This window comes from Anolis sagrei, chromosome 4 (genome assembly GCF_037176765.1).
Source record: "Anolis sagrei isolate rAnoSag1 chromosome 4, rAnoSag1.mat, whole genome shotgun sequence".
Lineage (NCBI taxonomy): Eukaryota > Metazoa > Chordata > Lepidosauria > Squamata > Dactyloidae > Anolis > Anolis sagrei.
In genome coordinates, this window is record NC_090024.1 from 213,029,141 (window position 1) to 213,050,398 (window position 21,258).

At 36.2% G+C, this 21,258-nt stretch overlaps 1 protein-coding gene across 19 annotated transcripts in view; it reads right to left on the bottom strand.

Moving 5' to 3' along the window:
- PTPRT (protein tyrosine phosphatase receptor type T) overlaps positions 1-21,258 on the bottom strand; it is a 713,818-nt gene that overhangs the window by 66,317 nt on the left and 626,243 nt on the right. For all 19 annotated transcript variants that reach the window (XM_060772259.2, XM_060772263.2, XM_060772261.2 and 16 more), the window contains one exon: positions 6,808-6,995. In XM_060772259.2, coding sequence (XP_060628242.2) covers positions 6,808-6,995 — 188 coding nt within the window. The remainder of the gene's footprint in view (positions 1-6,807; positions 6,996-21,258) is intronic.

Here is a 21,258-nt window from a genome sequence, read left to right on the forward strand (position 1 = left end):
GGACAATTTCAACAGAAAGAAGGAAACCATGAAAATGAACAAAATCTGGCTACCAGTATTAAAAAAAACTCTAAAATTACAACAGCAAAACAACAGAGAGGAAACAATATGGGACATCTAATCACCTCTCAACAAAAGATTGCCCCAGGCACTGTCAGGCCATCAAATGCTAATCAAGGTGGTCAGTTGAAACATTCACACCTTGCTCCAGCAGACAAGAGTCCTTTGTCCCACCCTGGTCATTCCACAGATATATAAACCCTTTTTCCTAGTTCCAACAGACCTCACTACCTCTGAGGATGCTTGCCATAGATGCAGGCGAAACGTCAGGAGAAAATGTCTCAAGAACATGGCCATATAGCCCGAAAAAACCTACAACCACCCTATAAATAAAGTAAATATTGGTGGTGGTGGTGGTGGTAGAAGTAAGAACACAACCTCCAGGCTCTTGAAGCTTACCAACAGCTGCTGTTAATGAATACAAGCTTTTATGAAATGAGAGGAAAATTCAGAAATTGTGCCACTTCCTTTCTGAAGTGATGCCATTCACTCTGCTAGCTCTTGACTTTGCCACTTCATTTTTAGTAATGTCATTGGAAATATTTTGAGGGATTCAGCTATAGAGTAGTTGAGTTGATCTGTTTTCCCCCTAACATGCTTGTTGATGGGAAGAGGGCATTTTGCAAGGCTGACATATGCCTTGATCTCTCATGAAATCACTAAAGTGATACTGAAAGCTTTCAAAACAAAGTCAGAGGGTTTTTACTAGGAGGATGGTTGACTATGCTAGTTCTGAATTTCATGAGCACAGAACGGAAGATGACCATGAAGCTTAAAATGGTTTCTTTGGAATTTGTTATCAAGGTTTCTTTGGGGAAAGCATATAGTAAATTGTATTTAGCAACATAAAACCACTATTGAAAAAAATGCATTATTATATGCTACTACTAGACACCAGAAACTGAAGCTGAAAATTAAAACCAGAAATTTACTTACAATTAAGTAAACAACTCTGTCTGAGAGCATCAATCAAATGAATTCAATTTTTCACAGTCCATTAATACCCTTTAAGATGTCTTATCTATATTTTCACAAAGCTGCTTAGCACATATCATAAAGGACCATATTGTCTTCAGAAAGTAATAATTTTAAATGCATGTTTGCATATGTAATGTATAGGCATGGTGTCTATCTCTAATCTGGACACCAGGTGCTATGGGTGTCAAAGAGGCACAAATACAGGGTGAAAAGAAGAAACTTGTACATCAAACAAACCCTTGTCATAACCAGCTTACACCTGGAAATCTATGTTTCCTCAATGTGAAAGACCATGTAAATCTAGAATAGGTCTTCACAGTCTCTTACGAACCCACCACCAAGACTCAACTTTTGGAAGACAATCATACTCAGCCACGAGTGAACATCTATGATGATGAGAGACACATGCATACTTCTGATCTTAAAATCATACAAGTCATATTCATATATGTGGCTGGCATCAATATACAGGGAGTCTAGGCACGGCTGAATGTATACAGGCACTTTCTAGATGTGGGCAAGAACTTTGATAAACAGGGCTTCCTATCTCTCTGCATAAGACCTATGCTGACCATCTGCTCTCAAATACATGTCAATATTTAAGACCTAGATAACAACTCCATGTATTGAATATCACAAGTTCTGAATGTAGCTTTATAGCTTTTTATGGGATGTGAGCTTGAAAGAAAGCACTAAAGGGTTCTTTTATAAAGAGTGTCTTGTCTGCCATGTGGGGATCCATGGGAAAGAGCAAGCCTGCACATTGCAGATGTTTGCCACTATATGTAATGCCTATAATTATGGAGAAAATGTAAATGATGACCAAAGAAAGGGAATTTTTGGTTATAATAAATTGTTTCTAATACTCTTTTCCAATCATATTTGTGGTGTGCTTCTTTGATATAAGTCTGACAACCAATTAATATGGTTTGATTTTGTTCACATTCACTTATAACTCCTTATTTTCATTGCTTTTTGTTGAATTCTGTTATTTTGTTTTATTTTGGTGTTGGTTTAGCCCTTCCTGATACGTTTGGACTGCAGTTGCTATGAGCTCTAGGCAACACAGTCAATAGTGGGGAATGTTACAGTCCAATATCAGGAGGGCCATGCATTTAGGTGGAACAGTCACATTAAATATAAAATGGTTAGAGACATACTTTAGAGCCCCACCTAGTCTATCTAACAAACCATTTCTTAATGTAGGGTAGGAATAACATTAAAAGCAAGTATATTTGAGATATCCATATGAGGTGACAAGATTGTAAACAATTAAATGGAGGTAAAAGAGTCTTTAGCCAGAATTAGTGATTGATGAAACAAGCTCATAGAAGGAATTCATAATGGCAAAATTATATATTATTATGATACGAAACAGATTGTAATTTATGGAATATGATAATATACTAAAAGACAAAGTCTGGTCTTAGAAGCTCAAATATATTTGCATGTGCAATGGTCAGCAGTCTAGAAAAAAGTGCATTTAACTACTGAACAGCCACCCCTAAACCATAGACTTAATAAATAAGGCATCATTTTACGTTCCAAACATACCGAATACAGTATAGAGATATTATATTTTTTGTGTAGAAAATTCTGCTTCTTGCAGATGACTGCCATAATTGGGGCTTCCTCTGTGCAAAAGTCACATGTGGTCACACCCCACCTCACTACCTCTGAGGATGCTTGCCATAGATGCAGGCGACATGTCAGGAGAGAATGCCTCTAGAACATAGTCATATAGCCTGAAAAAACCTACAACAACCCACATGTGGGGGGTTTTGAATAGAAAATTCTGCAAATTCTAGCAAAAATTAGATTTGATTTGATTTCAGATATATTTATATGTTTCTTTTGTTATATCTAGGGGTAGCATATCCCAGTGATCAAAGAACAGCAAAGTATTTTCACATTTTTAAATGCTGAGACCTGAAGTTCCTTATTGAGCTTCTTTCTTCTAAGGAACACTTTCTTTTCTAGATCATACTATGTTGATGAGTTTGTGCTCTGTACCATCACAACTTGCAATAATTTCCCATCATTTGTGGGAAATTATAGTTTGTTCATTTGTATTGTTTCATCAGAACATTCAGAGTTTTTCTTCATGTAATTGCTTTAATATGAAGTAGCCAACATCATTGGCAAAAGTGGCTAGAGTCAAAATTGTAATCCAGACATTTCTGGAAAGTAACAGATTTCTCAGCCATGCTTTAGTTGTTCATTCTTTGTCTGCTAAGTTTCTTGAACTGAGAGGCATATTCAGTATTTTTACTACTTCAACTGCTCTCTTGGATTGAAAAATGCCAATTATAATTTAGTTATATGTGCTCAAAGCTTATACATACTACAGAACATTAATATCGATGCTGATAGTTACTTGCTCTTTCAGAGGATTGGTAGAGTTTTTTCCTCACATCTGGAGATAGTACAATCTCTTTTAAGGCCAATAAACCTAAACACAACATGCCAGGGCTGGGAATAGAACATCTCAGTCCTTCAAATAGATGACCCCGCATGGTATTACTGCAGCAACTATTGATTCCCCCCCCCCCCCTTCTGCATCAAAACTATTTTGTCAGCACCTGTCCTTTCATAATTCAAAAGCCACATGGACAGTTCAGTTGCCATAGAAAGGAAACAAAAACCACAAGAAAAATACCTTTTGTACTTGTAATAGAACAAAATACCCTTTGTTTATCTGTTATGCCACAAAGCCTGTACTGGCAGAAAAGTTAGAATGAAATAAAATGGAAATAACATTTATTTTGTTTTTGAGTTTTTAATCCTATCTATTACTGTAACAATGTTCACCCAGTAACCAATTGTGGACCATTTTATCAGAAAATACTATGTGGAGAATGGAAATGGATAGAGGAATGTTATTGAGCCACTGTTGTGTGGTGCCTTGAGTGTTGGACTAGAATTCTAGGACACCAGGATTCAAATCCCTGATCAATCATAGAAAACTACTGGGTGACACTAAGAAGAAAGCAATAGCAAGTAATCTACAAATAAATTTTGCAATGGAATAAACCTTTAATTGAAATTAATATTTCTGTATGCTTTCGCACCATTTCTGACTTGCAGCAAAACTACAGTAACTATATAATGGAGCCCTCTTGGTAAAATTTGTTCAAATTAGCATTTGCCACTACCTTCCTCTGAAACTAAGAGGGCTAGGTCAATTATAAATTAAATTTGGAGATTAGATTAACAATAACAGCAAATATAAAGTGATGCCATTTACATGAAAGCTTACCACAATGGCTCAGGATAAAGAAATAAAATGTGTGTATTCATCCTCTATCATTATCTGAGGGCACCTCAGCACATATTCAATTATTGTTTGTGAAGAAATGTATTTTAATAACCTGCAGTGAATTTTTAATTTCTTACCTATCCTCATATGCTCTAGCCATCAAAAACTCTGCTGATCCTCATTAGGCTTATTACTATGTTCTATCATTAACATTGTCATATTCAATTGCAGGGCTTCATCCTTCCTAAAAACAACAATTGTTCAGCTTTATCTCTGCAAGATCTGACAGTTGGATTTGTCTAAGCAACACATTAATTTTGAAAAACAAAACAAAAGAGACATCATTAAATTGATATAGGCAATAGGCTTCTGTAAATCTTTTCTGATAAACTTCTGTGACATTTACATTATAGGAGTAAGGCTGTCTTACACTATAGCACCAAGAAATTCCATGTTGAAATTGTAAAATTGAGCTATACTGTAGTTGCAGAAGACAAGGAGTAGGGTCTACAGATGACAGGGTTGAGTGCCAGTGACTTCAAATGATTCATTTTCCTACTATGAATCCTCAGGTTTCATATATCTCACGGAATGCACATATGATGTGGGCTCACTAAATCTGCAACCACTGCCCCTCTGTATCCTTCCAAAACTTTCAAACATCTCTTGAAATCATAAGATGATCCAAATGATTTAGGATGATGTTCCCAAAATAATTTTGTATATATCTTATAGTCAGAGAAGAAGTCATTGATTGCCTATGCTACATAGAAGTGATGGAAAAAAATACTAATTAAACAAAATCATTGAAAAATGTCTTTTTCAAGAACTGGAGAGCTGCCAGAAGGAAATTTTTTATCTGGTAGTTTAGATCTATTCTGTGGAAAATTCACATACAATCTGTTTTTAAAAACTTTTTGCAGAAATATTATTTTCACTATAGGAAATGCTACTTTAAGTGCAGAAAATATCTATCACACAAAAAATGTATGAATTTGGTATAAATTAAATCCCCAATGACAGCATTTTTGTCACCATAGAAAATAATGTTATTTTCTACACAAAAAAAGTCATTTACTAGTTCTGTTATAGCAATCAATCCACAGTTCACTTTACAGTGGTAGCTGTCTTCAGTTGGCAGAAAGAGAAATTGTTTGTTTGGATGAACCAATCTGCCATTTTTGCTTTCTTTCATTTTTTTTTTATTTTTAAAGTCTTAACTTTGAGACATCCTTTTTTTGCAGAAAGATGCAGAAAGACTGCATCAAAAAGTATGCATTTTCACAAAATCCCCCTAAAATATATGAATCTGTTTATAAATTAGCCTCAGATACATGTTTTTGCAAGCTATTTTCATAGCAGGAAGCATTTTATGTAGAAGGTTTCTTTTCATGCCCCTAAGGACTGCAGTTACGGAGAAATGCAAACACTGTGATATAACTGTGTTCAAAATGTTTTGGTACACGTTAAAATGATGGCTGAAATCCTGTTTATTTGTTCTCATTAGAGATGACCAACTTTTGCGTGGTGCAGTAATACTTTGATTCAATGACTGTGCTCTAGCCAAAATTAGAAAAAGTATCTATGCTATGAATTAACTTTCTGTACCAATAACAGTTCATTGTCTCTATCTGTTAAATTATCCTTTTAGCAGCAGTACAATTGCTACAGTTATGTGGAAATGGGTGAACATATTGCAACGGATTCACAGGCTGCTGTGATGTTTAGTAGTTTAATCAATGCCTTCTGTGAGTTGCATTTAGTTCTGGCACTTAAAAACTTCAGAACCCAGAAGTTTCACATTTTAACTTTTTGTCTTTGCAAGTTGAGGGCTGATTCTGGGGCTTCCTTCAATAAATGACTCCTTTTTTGCTATCCTTCTGCTGGCAGGCAAATGGTTTTTCATTGTGACAGACTATTATAACAAAGTTTTTTTTTACAGATGATACTAAGTGTGCTGCATGATTTTAAACTCAATTAATTTAATATTTTCTTTATCTTTTCAATTCCATTTTATCTTTTAAAATGTAGGTTTAAATTGTTTTAATGCAATGAATAATTTAATTAAATGTTATTGTTCTCTTTTTATGGTTTTAGTCGTATTGCTCTTTTTGAAATTATACACTGCCTTAAATTCCAAGTTTATGAGAAAGACAGGATCATTCTGTTATTACTACTACTATTACTACCACCACAAAAACAGCAAGAATGGAAATCTTACGAGTCATTTTCAGATGCATGTGTTGGGAAGCCCTTGTGGGAAGGAAATCAACATTTCCTCTACATCATTGATTTAGGGCAGATCATTTTGATCCTCCGAAGCAGGATAATATGTCATTGCATATAATAGAAAGAGGACTCAGTAGCAAATGGAGGTGATGGTGATATGGTAAAGTGGTCATTTAAAGGCACTTAAACTATGAAAGTGCTTCTCCAGAGCACTCATTTTGGTTTGACAATAACATTAATTGCATTTTCTCTATATTCAAGTGAGTGAATATTCTTCTCACCTCATACTCCTCTTTAAATCCATAGCCCTGTCCCCGTTTCATCTGAGTGATGTGCTGCAACAAGTCGGCTACTCGGATTGCTGGCTGGAACTGTCCCCTGGGATAGGACATTTCCACTGGGTCACAGCTTCGATAGGGATGAGTCTGGATAGTCAATGTCGGCTGAGTCATCTCCCCATGGCTATTGTCTGTTTTAAAGATAGGGAGGCAAAACAAACTTTCACCTAGCTGTTATTTATATTTTGTTTCCATTCCCCCAATAAAAAAATTACATCTTCCCATGGGTAATAAATATTCAGTCAAAAAGCCTTCAAGCCCCAAAGCCACCCCAGAAAAGCTAATGTCCATTTACTTGGTTAAGTGACATAGCAAAGGAAGAAAGCACAAAAGCAGAAAATTGTGACAGAGTTCTTAAGGACAGAAAGAGAAAATATGTTTATTTGATGCACGTTACATCTGAAACTTGAATTTATGGTTCATGTTACCTACGCACATTAGGTAAAATTCCCACCTCTTGCTCTCCCTTGCGAGTTCATAGCTTCAGACAGAAAGACATAATAAAGAAATAGGATCTCCTTCATCTAGTCAGTTCTCCCACTTTTACCCTTTGAAGAAAGACTTCAGTGGGAGCAGGAAGACAGGAAAAATAACAGAGTTGCAGCAAAATAGTTACCTTTGCATGGCTGAAAAGAGAATATGCATAATCCAAAAAGGAAGGCAGAGGAGAACATATATTTGTATTTTACAGTGCATCTCTCGACAGAGGTGGAGAAAATGAGAGCACGATCCATGTGATTGCTACGTCTCTCTGTCAGATGCTAACTATTCACAAGCAGTGTCCCTGTTCTTCCTCTTTAAACTGGACTTGTACTGGACAGCCTTTAAAACAGAGGATGACTTTGATCTCTGCAAATTGGGACACCTGTCTACTTTATAAACACAGATGCTTTGCAACAGGGTGGAGAATCCATGCCCCTCACTCTAAAACCCATCATCCCCAGCCATGTTTGCTGAAATGAGGAGAATTGGATCCCTATATCTGAAGGACCACAGGTTCTCCCTTTCAGAATTACAGCATAATTTCAATGTGCCCTAGAAATATATTTTTAAAACTGAGCAATTTGTGAAGTGAAGTTGAAAGGTTTAACCAGGAACAAGAAGAATGGGCTTGTATATGTGATTTTTTTTTAGAATGACATTTAGTCCATTTTGTGGAGTAGGGATCAAAAAGAATTAGACACCTCTTTAAAGGTTCATTCAGGAAGGGGTGCATTACACCATATTCCTTCCTGCTATAGGGAAATCCATGTAGGATCAAAACAAATCTGGCAGCATTACATTTTCATGGGAGTTAGGGTGCAGTGCTTCCTTCAAGAGTGTTTTAAAAAAGTTTTTTAAGATGGTAACATGAGACAACCTCTCTCTGGAATCCCTAGCGTGACTCAACTTTGGCCAGAAGTTATCTTGGGAATCTTAGAGATAACATATTAATCAAATCCATAATGTTGCCCTGGAGGTCAAAGAGAATCCTAGAGAGAGAGCATACAGTACTTATGAAATCTACAAAGTCCACGAAAATTACACCCGGAAATCTGGAGAGTTAACTGTATTCTCATACAGTGGCCAACCAGTTGCCTATGGGAGTCCCCATAAAGTAGAATATGAGTGCAGCAGCATCCTCTTATCTGTGCTTCCAGTACTAATCCATGATGACTATTAGTCACCGAAAGCACTGAAAATTGGTCCAATTTTCTTTTAAATTTATTTTAACTGGTGGTCGTCACTTTATCATTTCTATCTCAGACTTATAACTATGCACTGGGAAAACTCTTCATTTTCATGTATTTCAAATCTCCAACTTTCATACTTTTTCTTCCCAAAATATGAGGTTGCCTTCCATTTTGTAAGTACCGTATATACTCGAGTATAAGCTGACTAAAAGCTGAGGCACCTAATTTTACCACAAAAAACCGGGAAAACTTATTGACTCAAGTATAAACCAAGGGTGGGAAATGCAGCAGCTACTAGTAAATTTCAAAACAAAATTTGATATCAATAAAATTGCATTAATTGAGGCATCAGTAAGTTATATGTTTTTGAATATTTACCGTAATTAAAAAAAACTGCAACAGTAAACTATCAACAATAGTTTGATATCAACAATAACTTAATTATGATGATGATGGTGGTGATAATAGAACTTCATTTGTATCCCGCCCTATCTCCCCATGGGGACTCAGACCAGCTTCCAACATAGTGACAGGCAAACATTCAATGCATATATAAACAATGCAGAGCTAGATATGGAACTATAATTATATATACTAATTTCACGTATGCATTTCCCTTGAAACGTTTGCAAATCCTCTCTATATGTGCATTTCCTTCCTACAATATTTGCAAGCCTTATATATCTATATTCATATCTATCTATCTAGACATCTCTCTATATAGAGATAATTATATCTATATAAGATTTGCAAAGAATTGCAAACATGTGAAGGGAAAATTCAATTCATATATAAAATACTCTATACATATAGATACATATATACAGGTATGTGGCAATCTCTAGATATCTATATTTATATAGGATTTGCAAATACGTGCAAATGTATGAGCAGAGAAATACCAAGGACACAAAAATGCACATATAAATTTAATACATTTAGATACACACACAAAAAGGCCAGGAAAGTGGGTAGGTTTGAAAGAGAACCATGCAAACAAGGAGGACATGAAATATATCTCTATTCCCTCCTTTCCTCCCTTTGACAGGAAAAGAAAACACACTGTTAAAGATGGTGAAGGGGAGAGAAATATATCATAGATTGCAAGCAATGGCCTCCATGCACCCATGACTGCCTGGCCTTGATCCCATTATAAGGCAAGGGAGGCTTTTTCAGCTCAAAAAAGGGCTGAAAAACTCATCTTATCTTATCTTCGAGTATATATGGTAAGTTTTACCAAGCTGTAGGAAAATGAATACCCTTTGTACAAGTATTTAAGAATCAGGGAGAGGAAAGAAATTATGGAGAAGAAAAATTGGATGGAAAATTGGAATTCTTCACTGAAACCTCCTGATTTGGTATTAGGGATATATATATATATATATATATATATATATATATATATATACACACACACACACACACACACACATTTTTAAAAGACTTCTTATATGTTGATATTTTATATGTTTCTAGAGTGGAGGAGAGTTGTTGGTGATGAAAAAAAATGAAATAGACTAATAAGAAGGGGGGGCAAGGTTTTGAGGCCGTACAAAATGTGACGTAGGAGAGCTATGCAAAATATATCTTGACAGATATCTTTTTACCTAATTGCAGCCATCACTGGGAGAAAAGGTTTAAAATTTGGAAAAGTTGTATAGAGAGAAGGGCTACCTATCACTTTTCCAGAAAGACATTTTTTCTAATTACCCTCTCCCTTCTTTCCTATCCCCTGCTCTCTAGATTGCAGAGTCAGAAAGTGTGACAAATGTCCAAACTGGCCTGGGTATTTTGAGAGTAACTTTTCCAAGTCCTTCTGGAATAGTACTGGATTAAACTTCATAAAAAAGAAATGTCTAATTATTGTGCATTTAATATTTTTATACATTTCATATATATTTGAAAAACCAACACCCATTGGATTGTATATAGCTGTTATAGTGGGGGATAAAAAAAGGAGCAAATTAAGCATTTATTTGTACAATAACCAGTGTAATGTCATCATTACTATAATGATAATGTGAGAACTGTGGACAGAGGGGATTTTCAAGGCTTATTAGTTTTCCAAGCTGGATTTGCATTCACAATGTATGTTTCACCATCCTATCCTCCATTAACCCTTTGCAATAAAGAGGACTTTAAAAACAACATTAGGCCACTTCCAATTTTCCACCATTAAACTGCATTGAAATCCAATTTTACAATTGACTTCTCCTGAAAACTTTACATTTTCATCAGCTTCAATTAAAAAAAAAACACTACAAGATCCCAAATCAAGGGGAGCTGGAAAAAGTAATGAGAAGTTCTAGAAAGGCACACTGAAGACTTTCAGAATTGTCATAAAGAATAGCTCAAAATCACTCCGCTCAGTGAATTCAGAGGTAATTATTATTTTGTCATGTCTGAATAAATGTTATTTGGGGATCTGATTTGATAGTCTTTTATTGTAAATTTCTATAATCATTTTTTGTGTATGGAAGATAAAATTTTGGACAGCAGCAAAGGTTATGATGTGGGTAAGAGATCAACTGTCAAATATAAATTGCACATAAACCCTACGTGTAGATCATAATTTCCTTTTCTGCTTGATCCCTATTGCATGAACACAGTTAAAATTGACTTTCAGACTGTAAGTGATGATGTATACTTTGAACTACACAGTATAGTATTAAATAATAAGTAGCATTTCATGGTCACAAGTTACGTTTCCCTAGTGAGGTGGAAATAATGTGGGAGGCAGTGTAGAAATCTGTATTTTTTTCCCCAGAAAATATGTGAGAATGATTATTTTCCCCAAAATATATGGGTTCAAAGCCAAAGATTACTTTTCTGAATTGTAAAACATAAGGCTAGAAAACATCTACCCCCTTCCACATCAGCAAACAAACTGTTAATACAAAACCAATCGGTGCCAAAGTGATAGAAAGCAATTTGTCCAGTTGTATTTAATAAAATCAAAGCTACTGACATTTTCAGTCAAGACTTTGTTTCATCACAATGTATGTTGTTCTTGTGATACCCAGTAAAAGCAATCTAATTTATGCCACCAGAACAATGTGCAACCAAGTATTGCTCCTAAACAATGAGTAAAAAAGACCTATTTTCTTAAGGCATCTTCTGGACTTAAAATTTCTACTTCTCTAGTTTGCAATGCTATTCCAAATACGGTGATCACTGGTCTGTAATGTGTGAAGGGGTACATAAAAAAGTTCTTTTTCTCCAATCCTCATCCAACTCATGTATTTTGAGGATGATACTTTGTGCGGAACACCAACATCTATATCAAATACCACCTGCTTTTGCTTTTCACAGTGGTATATGTAATAATCTGGGGAAAAATCTCCCAGACAATCTCTATGGTCTAAATCCACTGTAATTTTATCCATGGGCATGAGCAGTAGGAAATTTATTCTTGTGATCCTACACTGCTTGTCTAACCAGATGTAACATTTTGAAATTTTCTGAGGTGTTATGTACCACCTATGTACCATTTTTAGTAAATTCTCTTTAAGGTCATACGAATAGGTATATTTGATTTTTTGATTCCAGATTTTCTCCCATTGATGTAGTTCTATTTTGTGTCCTACATTTTCTGCCCATTTGATCATTGATTCTTTTATCTGTTCTGTTTCTGTAGTCCATTCTAATAATTTTTATCAATTTTTGTTATCAGTTTATTATCTGATTTCATAATGTTCTCCCAAAAGTCCTCTTTGTCAACAAAGTCTGATTCTTTATCTTTCTTAAAGCAGTCTATCATTTGTCTGTAGTTAAGCCATGATAGGTTTTTAAAGATTTATTTCACTTCTTTTTCTTTAAAATATCTCTGCATGTAGGCCAATTTTGCCATCCTAGTTCTCTCCTAAGGAAAGCCTCTAGGGGTGACAGCCAAAGTGGTGTATTTCTATAATATCTTTTTTTTTTGTATCTTTCCCAGATTTTTATTAGTCCCCACTCTTATATAATGGTTGTTGAAGTTTTTTTCTATTTTAATTTTACCATACCATATATAGGCGTGCCAACCCTTTCTTAAATCAGCGCCTTCTAATGTCAGTATATTACATTTTTTAAGGGTGGTCCAATCCTTTATCCAAGTAAGTCCGCAAACTTCATAATAAGTTCTTAAATCAGGGAGGCCAAAGCCTCCTCTTTTCTTATCATCAATCAGTATGAGTTGTTTTATCCTTGGTTTTTTATCCTGCCAAATGAATTTCAATAAGTCTGTGTTCCATATGTTAAAAATGTTCAAGTTCTTAATAATTGGCAGGGATTGGAAGAGGAATAGCATTTTTGGTAAAATGTTCATTTTAATAGCTGATATGCTGCCTAATAAAGATAGTTTCAATTTTTCCAGTTGTACAAATCTTTCTTAATCTCTTTCCATTTTTGTTTGTAATTATTTTTCATCAGTTGAGAGTTTTTGGCTGTCAATGTTAGTCCCAAATATTGTATTTTCTCTATTACTTTGGTTCTGTTTGCTTAAAAAGTTCATCTTTTTTCTTTTGCGACATATTTTTAGTTAATATCATAGTTTTTTTCTTGTTTATTTTCAGGTCTGCTATCTTTCCATAGTCTTAAATTTATTTAACCAATTGGAGATATTTTTTGTTGGAAATGTGGTGTTGCTTTTAAAGACTGTTCAGAAACTTCAAGTAGTCCAAAGGGATGCAGCCAGGTTTCTTACTGGAGCGGCATACAGGGAGCATACAACCCTCTTGTTGTGTCAGCTCCACTGACTGCCAGTTTGCTACCAAGCACAAGTCAAAGTGTTGGCTTTAGCCTATAAATCCCTAAACAGTTCAATTCCAGCTTACCTATCTGAACACATCTCCCTTTATGAGCCAGTTAGAACACTAAGATCGGCTGAGGAGGTTCTGCTCTTGGTCACGCTGCCCTTGCAGATGCAATTGGTGGAAACGAGAGACAGGTTCTTCTCGGTGGTGGCCTCTTGGCTGTGGAACCCCCTCCCCAGTGAGATTAAAACTTAACTTTTCAAGCAAGCATTCAGGGAGTAAAATGAAGTAAATTACAACCTCGGGATTGGTGCAATGTCTAATGTTTTATGTTTATGTTTATGTCTGATGTTTTATAGTTTTATGGTTTAAATCTACAGTTATATGTTATTTTAGATATGTGATGTATTTTACATTTATGTGAGGCATTTGAATTTTGCCATTACTATGCTGTGAACCACTTTGAATGCCCCCAGGAGTGAGAAAAGTGGTATAGAAATAAATAAATAAATGGATAATACACTTATACATGAGCTAATACAGACTGTATTCAATAAAGTGGTATAGTATAATGGACATGCAAATGTATGACAAACTGCATTGCCATGTTTTACTCAATGTAAAAAAGTAGATTTGTTCTTCCCACTCTAGTTTATAATGATTTTTAGTATAGTAATCTATGTGTTCAGTAAGATTAAATCTAAAGGTAAAAGGGAGAAAATATTCATAATATTATTATGACAAACAATACAATATTATGGTAAAATGAAATGATGATGGGGACTTGGAAATAAATTTACAATAAGCCCAAGCTCTGGCAAAATAACTGAAGCACTACCACAGTTATGTCTTGAATATAAAAAGCAAAGTTTTGTTTTAAAACTCTTCATTTTAATAACCACAACCTGACTCTGATTTTGAAATGATAAGCCTTTCATAACCATTTATATTTTTGTTCTGTTAGCCTTGGCAAGTGTGTAACATGATAAGACATCCTTTGCACAAAATAAATTATTTTTGGAGTGGTGTTTGCAATGGATTTAATTACATACACATTCAATCTCACTCTACTGGAGTAAAGGGTTGTCATTTATTTGACATTTCCTAAGGATGGCTCCAGAATGGCTAATAGCATATTCTGCATTATGCTACTGGCATTTGTAGAGAAAATATTTGTGAATTTGGCTTACATTTTGTCTTTGTTTTCATGGGTTGTGAAACTATTATGTGACAAATGGCTTACTTCAAGGTGATATTCCAATGTAAAGTAATATTATACAATTAAACAATGATCGGCTATGATATTATTAGCTACCCTAAACTCTTACAAAAATGGATGAAGCATCATCATATCTGAACGCAATACAATTTAAAATCTGATATTTTCAAATGTTTGGAGTTAGGCACTGGCAATCTTGCTATCATCTATTAGACCCTTCTCTATGTATATGTGCCATCAATTAATCTGACAACCTCATGAATTTTGCAGGGTTCACTTAGACAAAAAATACTCAGAGGTGGTTTTAGCACTTTCCTTTCACTGAAATATAGCCCAAAGCACCTAGGGAGGAGACTATGACTAATTTCCGTTCTAGATTTATCGGAGCAGTCAATAATAATAATAATAATAATAATAATAATAATAATAATAATAATAAACAATATAATAGAATATTTTATTTGTTACCCAGCTCTCCTAATGACTGAAGAAAAGGAAAAAAAGTCAAAACATATTAATATAAAAACATAGCATAAAATATATAGATAAAAACATACCACTATAAAAAAACATACAACAAACACAGGGTGAAAAAAATCCACAGAATGTAAATTCAGAACTCATGATTGGGTTGACTGGGTAGGCCTGCTGGAAAGGATGGGTCTTCAATTGAGTCTTCAATTCTGACAGCTTGTTTAGCTGTTGGATCTCTTTGGGCCAGTCATTTCATAGCTGTGGGAAGGCTGATGAAAAGGTCCTCTGGGTGATGGTTGCCAGTTGGGTTCTGGCTGGTTGGAGAAAGCATCCCCCAGAGGACCCCACTGTCTTTAGGGGTGGATTGTGTGGGATAAGGCTATCTTGTAGGTATTATTCTCTTAGTGATACCTGAAGGTTATTCTCATATGAATCCATTATAGGTAGATGCACAGAGCTATACAGCAAACGTACTCACTTCCTCAAATCTCAGAAACATGACTTGGCTGAGGCCATCTCTACTTTCTTCTGATTTTAGAAAGTGTTCTCTTGGCTTGGAAGTTTAACCTGTTTTACTATTCAATTTGGTCTTTAAAATGCTATATCTTAGAGGACCTCTTACCCTCATCACTATCATCACAACTGTCATAAAGTTCCCTTATACAAGACAGTGGTTGTGAAAATTCCATTGATAAATTCCTTTTTCAGACTCATGGTGTTGAAAGAGACACCAAACACCTGCCAATGCACAAATTCACTACTGAACATGGCTATCTAGCTTGTTTAAAAACCTTCTCTTCCTCAAAAGGAGACCCACTTCGCTCCCCGCCTTGGCCTGCGCTTCTCCAGCCTCCGTGATAAAGCCTGGCCTTATCACGGAGGCTGGAGAAGGCTGGAGGCGGGGGGAGGCGGGGAGGAAATTGGCGCCAAACCGCTTCGCCCCCTGCCTCGGCCTGCGCTTGCGCTTCTCCAACCTCCGGGATAAAGCCTGGTTTTATCCCAGAGGTTGGAGAAGGCTGGAGAAGAGGGAGGCGAGGAGCGAAGCAGCTTTGGGGCCGCTTCACCCGCTGCCTCCCCAAGTTTATATTTTACTAGCTGTCCCCTGCCACTCGTGCTGTTGCCCACATGGGCATTCTGTGTGGAAGGTTTGGCTCAATTCTATCGTTGGTGGGGTTCAGGAAGCTCTTTGATTGTAGGTGAACTATAAATCCCAGCAACTACAACTCCCAAATGTCAAGATTCTATTTTCCCCAAACTCCACCTGTGTTCACATTTGGGCATATTGAGTATTTGTGCCAAGTTTGATCCAGATCCATCATTGTTTGAATCCACAATGATATCTGGATGTAGGTGAACTACAACTCTAAAACCAAAGGACACTGCCCACCAAACCCTTCTAGTATTTTCTGTTGGTCATGGGAGAACCATGTGCCAAGTTTGATTCAATTCCATCGTTGGTGGGGTTCAGAGTGGTCTTTGATTGTAGGTGAACTATAAATCCCAGCAACTAAAACTCCCAAATGACAAAATCAATTTTTTGAGTGAAGAACATACATTGGGTTGTTAGGTTTCTTGTGTCAAATATTGGTGTCAATTCATCCAGTGGTTTTTGAGTTCTGTTAATCCCACAAAGGAACATTACATTTTTTATTTATATAGAAGTGTGGATTTTGGGGTTTTTTGTTTGTTTTTTTGCACTGCAAAAGATATGTGTGGTGGTTTTTTTTTTCAAATGATAATCCGGCCCTCCAACAGTTTGAGGGACTGTGACCCGGCCCTCTGTTCAAAAAGTTTGGGGACCCCTGGTTTAAAATCAAACCCTTTTCACAGTGGATTTCTGTCCTTAAAAATGTGCAATACCAGCTTGTATATGGAATTAATACTATTGTTTAACCAAGCATCATTTGCTCTGTGATGAAATAATGAATGTATAGATAGATAGAACAATAGAAAGTATCTCCTGACTGCCTGTTAAATAACAGATTTTTCCTTGAAAGATCCATGAAAACAAATTCCATAGTTTACTAACAGTCAGCAACCCCTTGCAAAAATGTGTAACCCCCTTTCCCCCTGTAATTATATGAATTGTTTAAATCAGTTTAATCTCCCCCCTACTTCCCATATTCTTACTGGCTAGCATTTTGTCACTTTCGGGAATCATTTTATATATCTGAAAACTGTCCACATTTTTAGTTCTAAAATTAGGAAAAATATACATCTTCTATCCTACATTTTTTAGGTCTTGCCATCAAGATCTCATATTATATGCATTATTTCCCACTAAACTGTATTTTAAAAATCTGAAATTCCTCATAGCCACCTAAGAAGAGTGAAAAGGGTAGTCATAGATGGAAAACTGTTAAGATGTTCATCACTCATTTTGGCATCTCTCATTTGACACCTCAGTGTTGGGTTGATCCTACTCCCATACAGCCACTCTGGAATAGACTACAAGATGGCAGCTAATTTATCATGGATTGAGTCCTCGGTTTTTAATACTCCTATTTAAAAAGATAAAAAAATCACATCTTCATATCAGGTTAATGATGCTGATACTCAGTCATCATGTATCAGATTTTACTCTTCAATTATCTAGACATGTGTGGCAGGAAACAGTACTTGCCAGGAGCGAGTATTTGCTACATCTCATTTTGGATACCAAAATTTGACTATTTTTCAGCAATTGATTTGTATTCTCAATGGAAAAAAGACAGAGTCTTGTACTGTGAATTTTTGAGTAGAAATGCTAGAGAAATCCTGCAAAGATGGGCTTAAGACACACATTTTCAGGTTTATAACTATCCAGTTCAAAGGTGAAGGGAGCTTTGCAAACCACTGTATTTCTGTGTCTTCGGCCAACATACAAATAATGTTCAGACTTTCCTTTCCACCCAAATCACCATTCTCCTCACATCTCACAATATCCTACTGTGGTGAAGTATGAATTTTAACTTTTAGTCATGTGTAATTATAGATAGGTGTTTAAAAAGTTTAAGTATTTAAAATAGCATAACTGGAGGGATGGTAGCTAGCTCAGCTCACTCTGAGCTGGGTTGCCATGGAAAAAGGGGCTGAGCCAACTGCCACTTGGCAGGGCAGGCATTTTGAAACAGTCAGTCTGTAGTCGGAGAGCTACAGGGAAGGCTGGTTCTACTGTGTTGAGAACCAGTAAGGTAGTCTGTGGGAAAGGCTGGTTCTCCTGTAGTGAGAATCAGGGAAGCAGTCTGTACTCTTAGAACTACAGGGAAAGGCTGATTCTGCTGTGATGAGAATCAGGAAGATTAAGGCTTTTAGCCTGTGAGGTTTAGATAGGTCAAGTTGACTTCTTTTGATTAGTAGTTAGTGTATGAGCAAAAAGGGGGTGAGAAACCCAGTAAGCATCTTTACGGCAACAGAAATAACAAAGAAAGAAACACAGTTTGAAGAAAATAATTTTAAAACTTGTCTATTGGAAGGAACAGTCTTCTCAAGAGTTGTTTTATGAAATGTTATAAATGTAACCTCTGAAGAAATGTGCCTCTAGGAGTTAAGAAACCTTGAAACCATTAAGCTTCTCCTATACTTCAATAAATTTGTTACAGTTTCTCTTAAAGCCAAGTCTCTGTTACGAATACTTTCAAGTCAAGCTGCGCTACACATTGAAGAAAGACCAACAAAATATTACAAGCTATTAGCTGTCTTATCAATTTTGTAAATCCATTACAGCTAGTAGGAGACCCTGATAAATCAGAGACAACCCTACTACTTCTGGTGTCTTTGTTGCAAATTGGTGGCATCTTTACACATACCCATATTTTTTATCTCTTTTCCTCTCTCTTTTTAATCTCTTTATAACTCTGAACCATAGAGTAAAAGAAAAAGGAACTCTTTCAACAGGGCAATGGGAATAAGAATAGAAAGGAATGAAAGAGTACCACCTTCTTCTTTCCTCAGATTTGTGCTATTCCACAGGTGCTGGTTATATAGAGGTGGAGAAAGGGACAGATTCTCCCCACCTAGCTACTATGATCAAGTAAGAAAAGAACAACTAAGGGGAATTTTCAAAGTTCAGGATAGTAAGGATTAGGAGGGCGGGGGTCATTTAAAAAGAATGGAAAAAAGTTATATCATGGGATCACGACAATCTAGGGCAAATAAGAAATTGGTCACTATCTCTGTTTCTGAATCTTGAGCTAACTAAACAATTTCATGTTTTCCAGAACTGAAAAACCTTTCTCATTTAATTACTTCTATTTTCAACATCGCAAAGAAAAGCCTCACCACTATCATTTCCACCACTCCAGAGAAGAGAGGTCTGCAGCTGTTCTCATCATCCAGTTGATGTGAACTCTCTTCTCTGAGAACTGCTGCTGACATCGCTGCCTGATTCCTGCTAGGAAGACCATCTGCCTTCCTGCAGGAGCTCCAACTCCCCAGGCACTGAGCCAGCAACTGAAACAGTCTGGAACTCTGGATGCCCCCCTCACACTTTGACAGAAGGGTTGTGTGTAAATCCAGGACCTAATCTTGTATGATCGTGCCAATCTATCTTGTATTGTGGGGACTTGATTGGATGGTGCTGGGGTGTTAGCCTCTCCCAGTTTTATCTACTTGGGTTCTCTGTAGAACAGTAGGCAAATGGTAGAGTCTATGGCAGGCATGGGGAAACTTGGGCCCTCCAGGTGTTTTGGATTTTAACTCTCACTATTCCTAACAGCCTCAGGCCCTTTTCTTTTCTCCCCTCAGCCACTTGAGCTTAAAGGGCCCAAGGCTGTTAGGAACTGTGGGAGTTGAAGTCCAAAACACCTGGAGGGCTCAAGTTTGCTCATACCTGGTCTATAGGGAATCCATCTCCCTCAACAGGGGCCTGCCCCACAGTCTACTAGGTTTGAACTTATATACTTAATGGTGGGTGGTCATCAAGCACAGGTATTTTGAATGGTCAGAAGCATTTTAAACTCTACTGTATAGGAACAGTATGGAAACCACTCTCGTGAATAAAATCATCAGAGGCTGCTGTCTTAGAGAGTATAGGTTAGATCTGGTACCATGATTACCAAATATGATTACCATATTTGGTACCAAATATGAAAATTTATTAAATATGAAAATTCAAGGAAGCTTCTTGTGCAGGGTGTAGGTCTAGAACAGTTTGATGCCAAGTTTAGTTAGATGCCCTTTTACATACACTTTGAAAGCATTTAGACAATCCAGTCTGTAAGCAGTTAAAACTCTAAAATGTTATGCTACAGGTTTCTCCTTGTGTAATACCACAATTCTGTACCACTGGAAACTAGATTTCATTCCTTTATCTGAAACAAAACTGTGATCCAAAGTATTCAAAATACTGCATCTCCAAAATGTGAAATAATTATGCCACATGCAAAGTTATGGACTGATTTTCAAGCAGAATAAAAATTGAGCATGGCAAAGCAACTTCACCCACATTTATGACTGAGTTACTAATGCTAAACCTAAAGCACCATGCAAAAACTATTATGATGTTCTGTCTATAATGCACAATGATTGCTTGAGAAGTAATATTTGCTGGTTTAGGCTGGATTTCTTACTTTTTTGATATTTGAGTTTCATAAATAACTATATGGAAGTAACCTCGCCATCATTTCTTCACTAAATGGGGTGCTTTTAACTTTATTTATTACTGTTATTACTTCAAGCACTCTGAAATAGCAGGCTGCATAAATATGAGGCTAACTACAATATGTAACCATGAATTTTTATCTTAGATTCAAATCAGATGAGTTTTCTTCTAGCTTTGCACAGTCGACATCAAAAAGGTGGAGAATAACTGCACATGCATGGAGTTATATTGGGGGTGGGGGTGGGGGATTAATGACATTGTGCAACTAAATGAACAACCAATGCAGATATATATCTGCATGTGCAATGTGCATGCACACCCATGTATATTGTGCATCCAGGTTCTACATTGCCACATATATAATTTTGACCTAGTCCATAGGGAAGCCATGTATAAAGGGGAATTGACATGTGCATATGACACCAATAGTATTCTGCTCATAATGCTTAATGGAATATTGTTGTAAGTGGATTCTGCATACATAGCTCAGGCTAGGCCAGTTTTATATATAATTGGAAATGTTAGGATTTGTAATCCAATGATATCTGGAAGCCCACATGATTTTCACTACTGAAGCACAGGCTTAATGTTTTTATTTGTAAACATGGATTTAGTTGTTAAAAATCAATATGATAGTTAGAATCATGTTACTTGCCACTTCCTTGTGCTATGATTTTCTTGTGCACAACTGACCCAATAGTGTTAATCTATGTC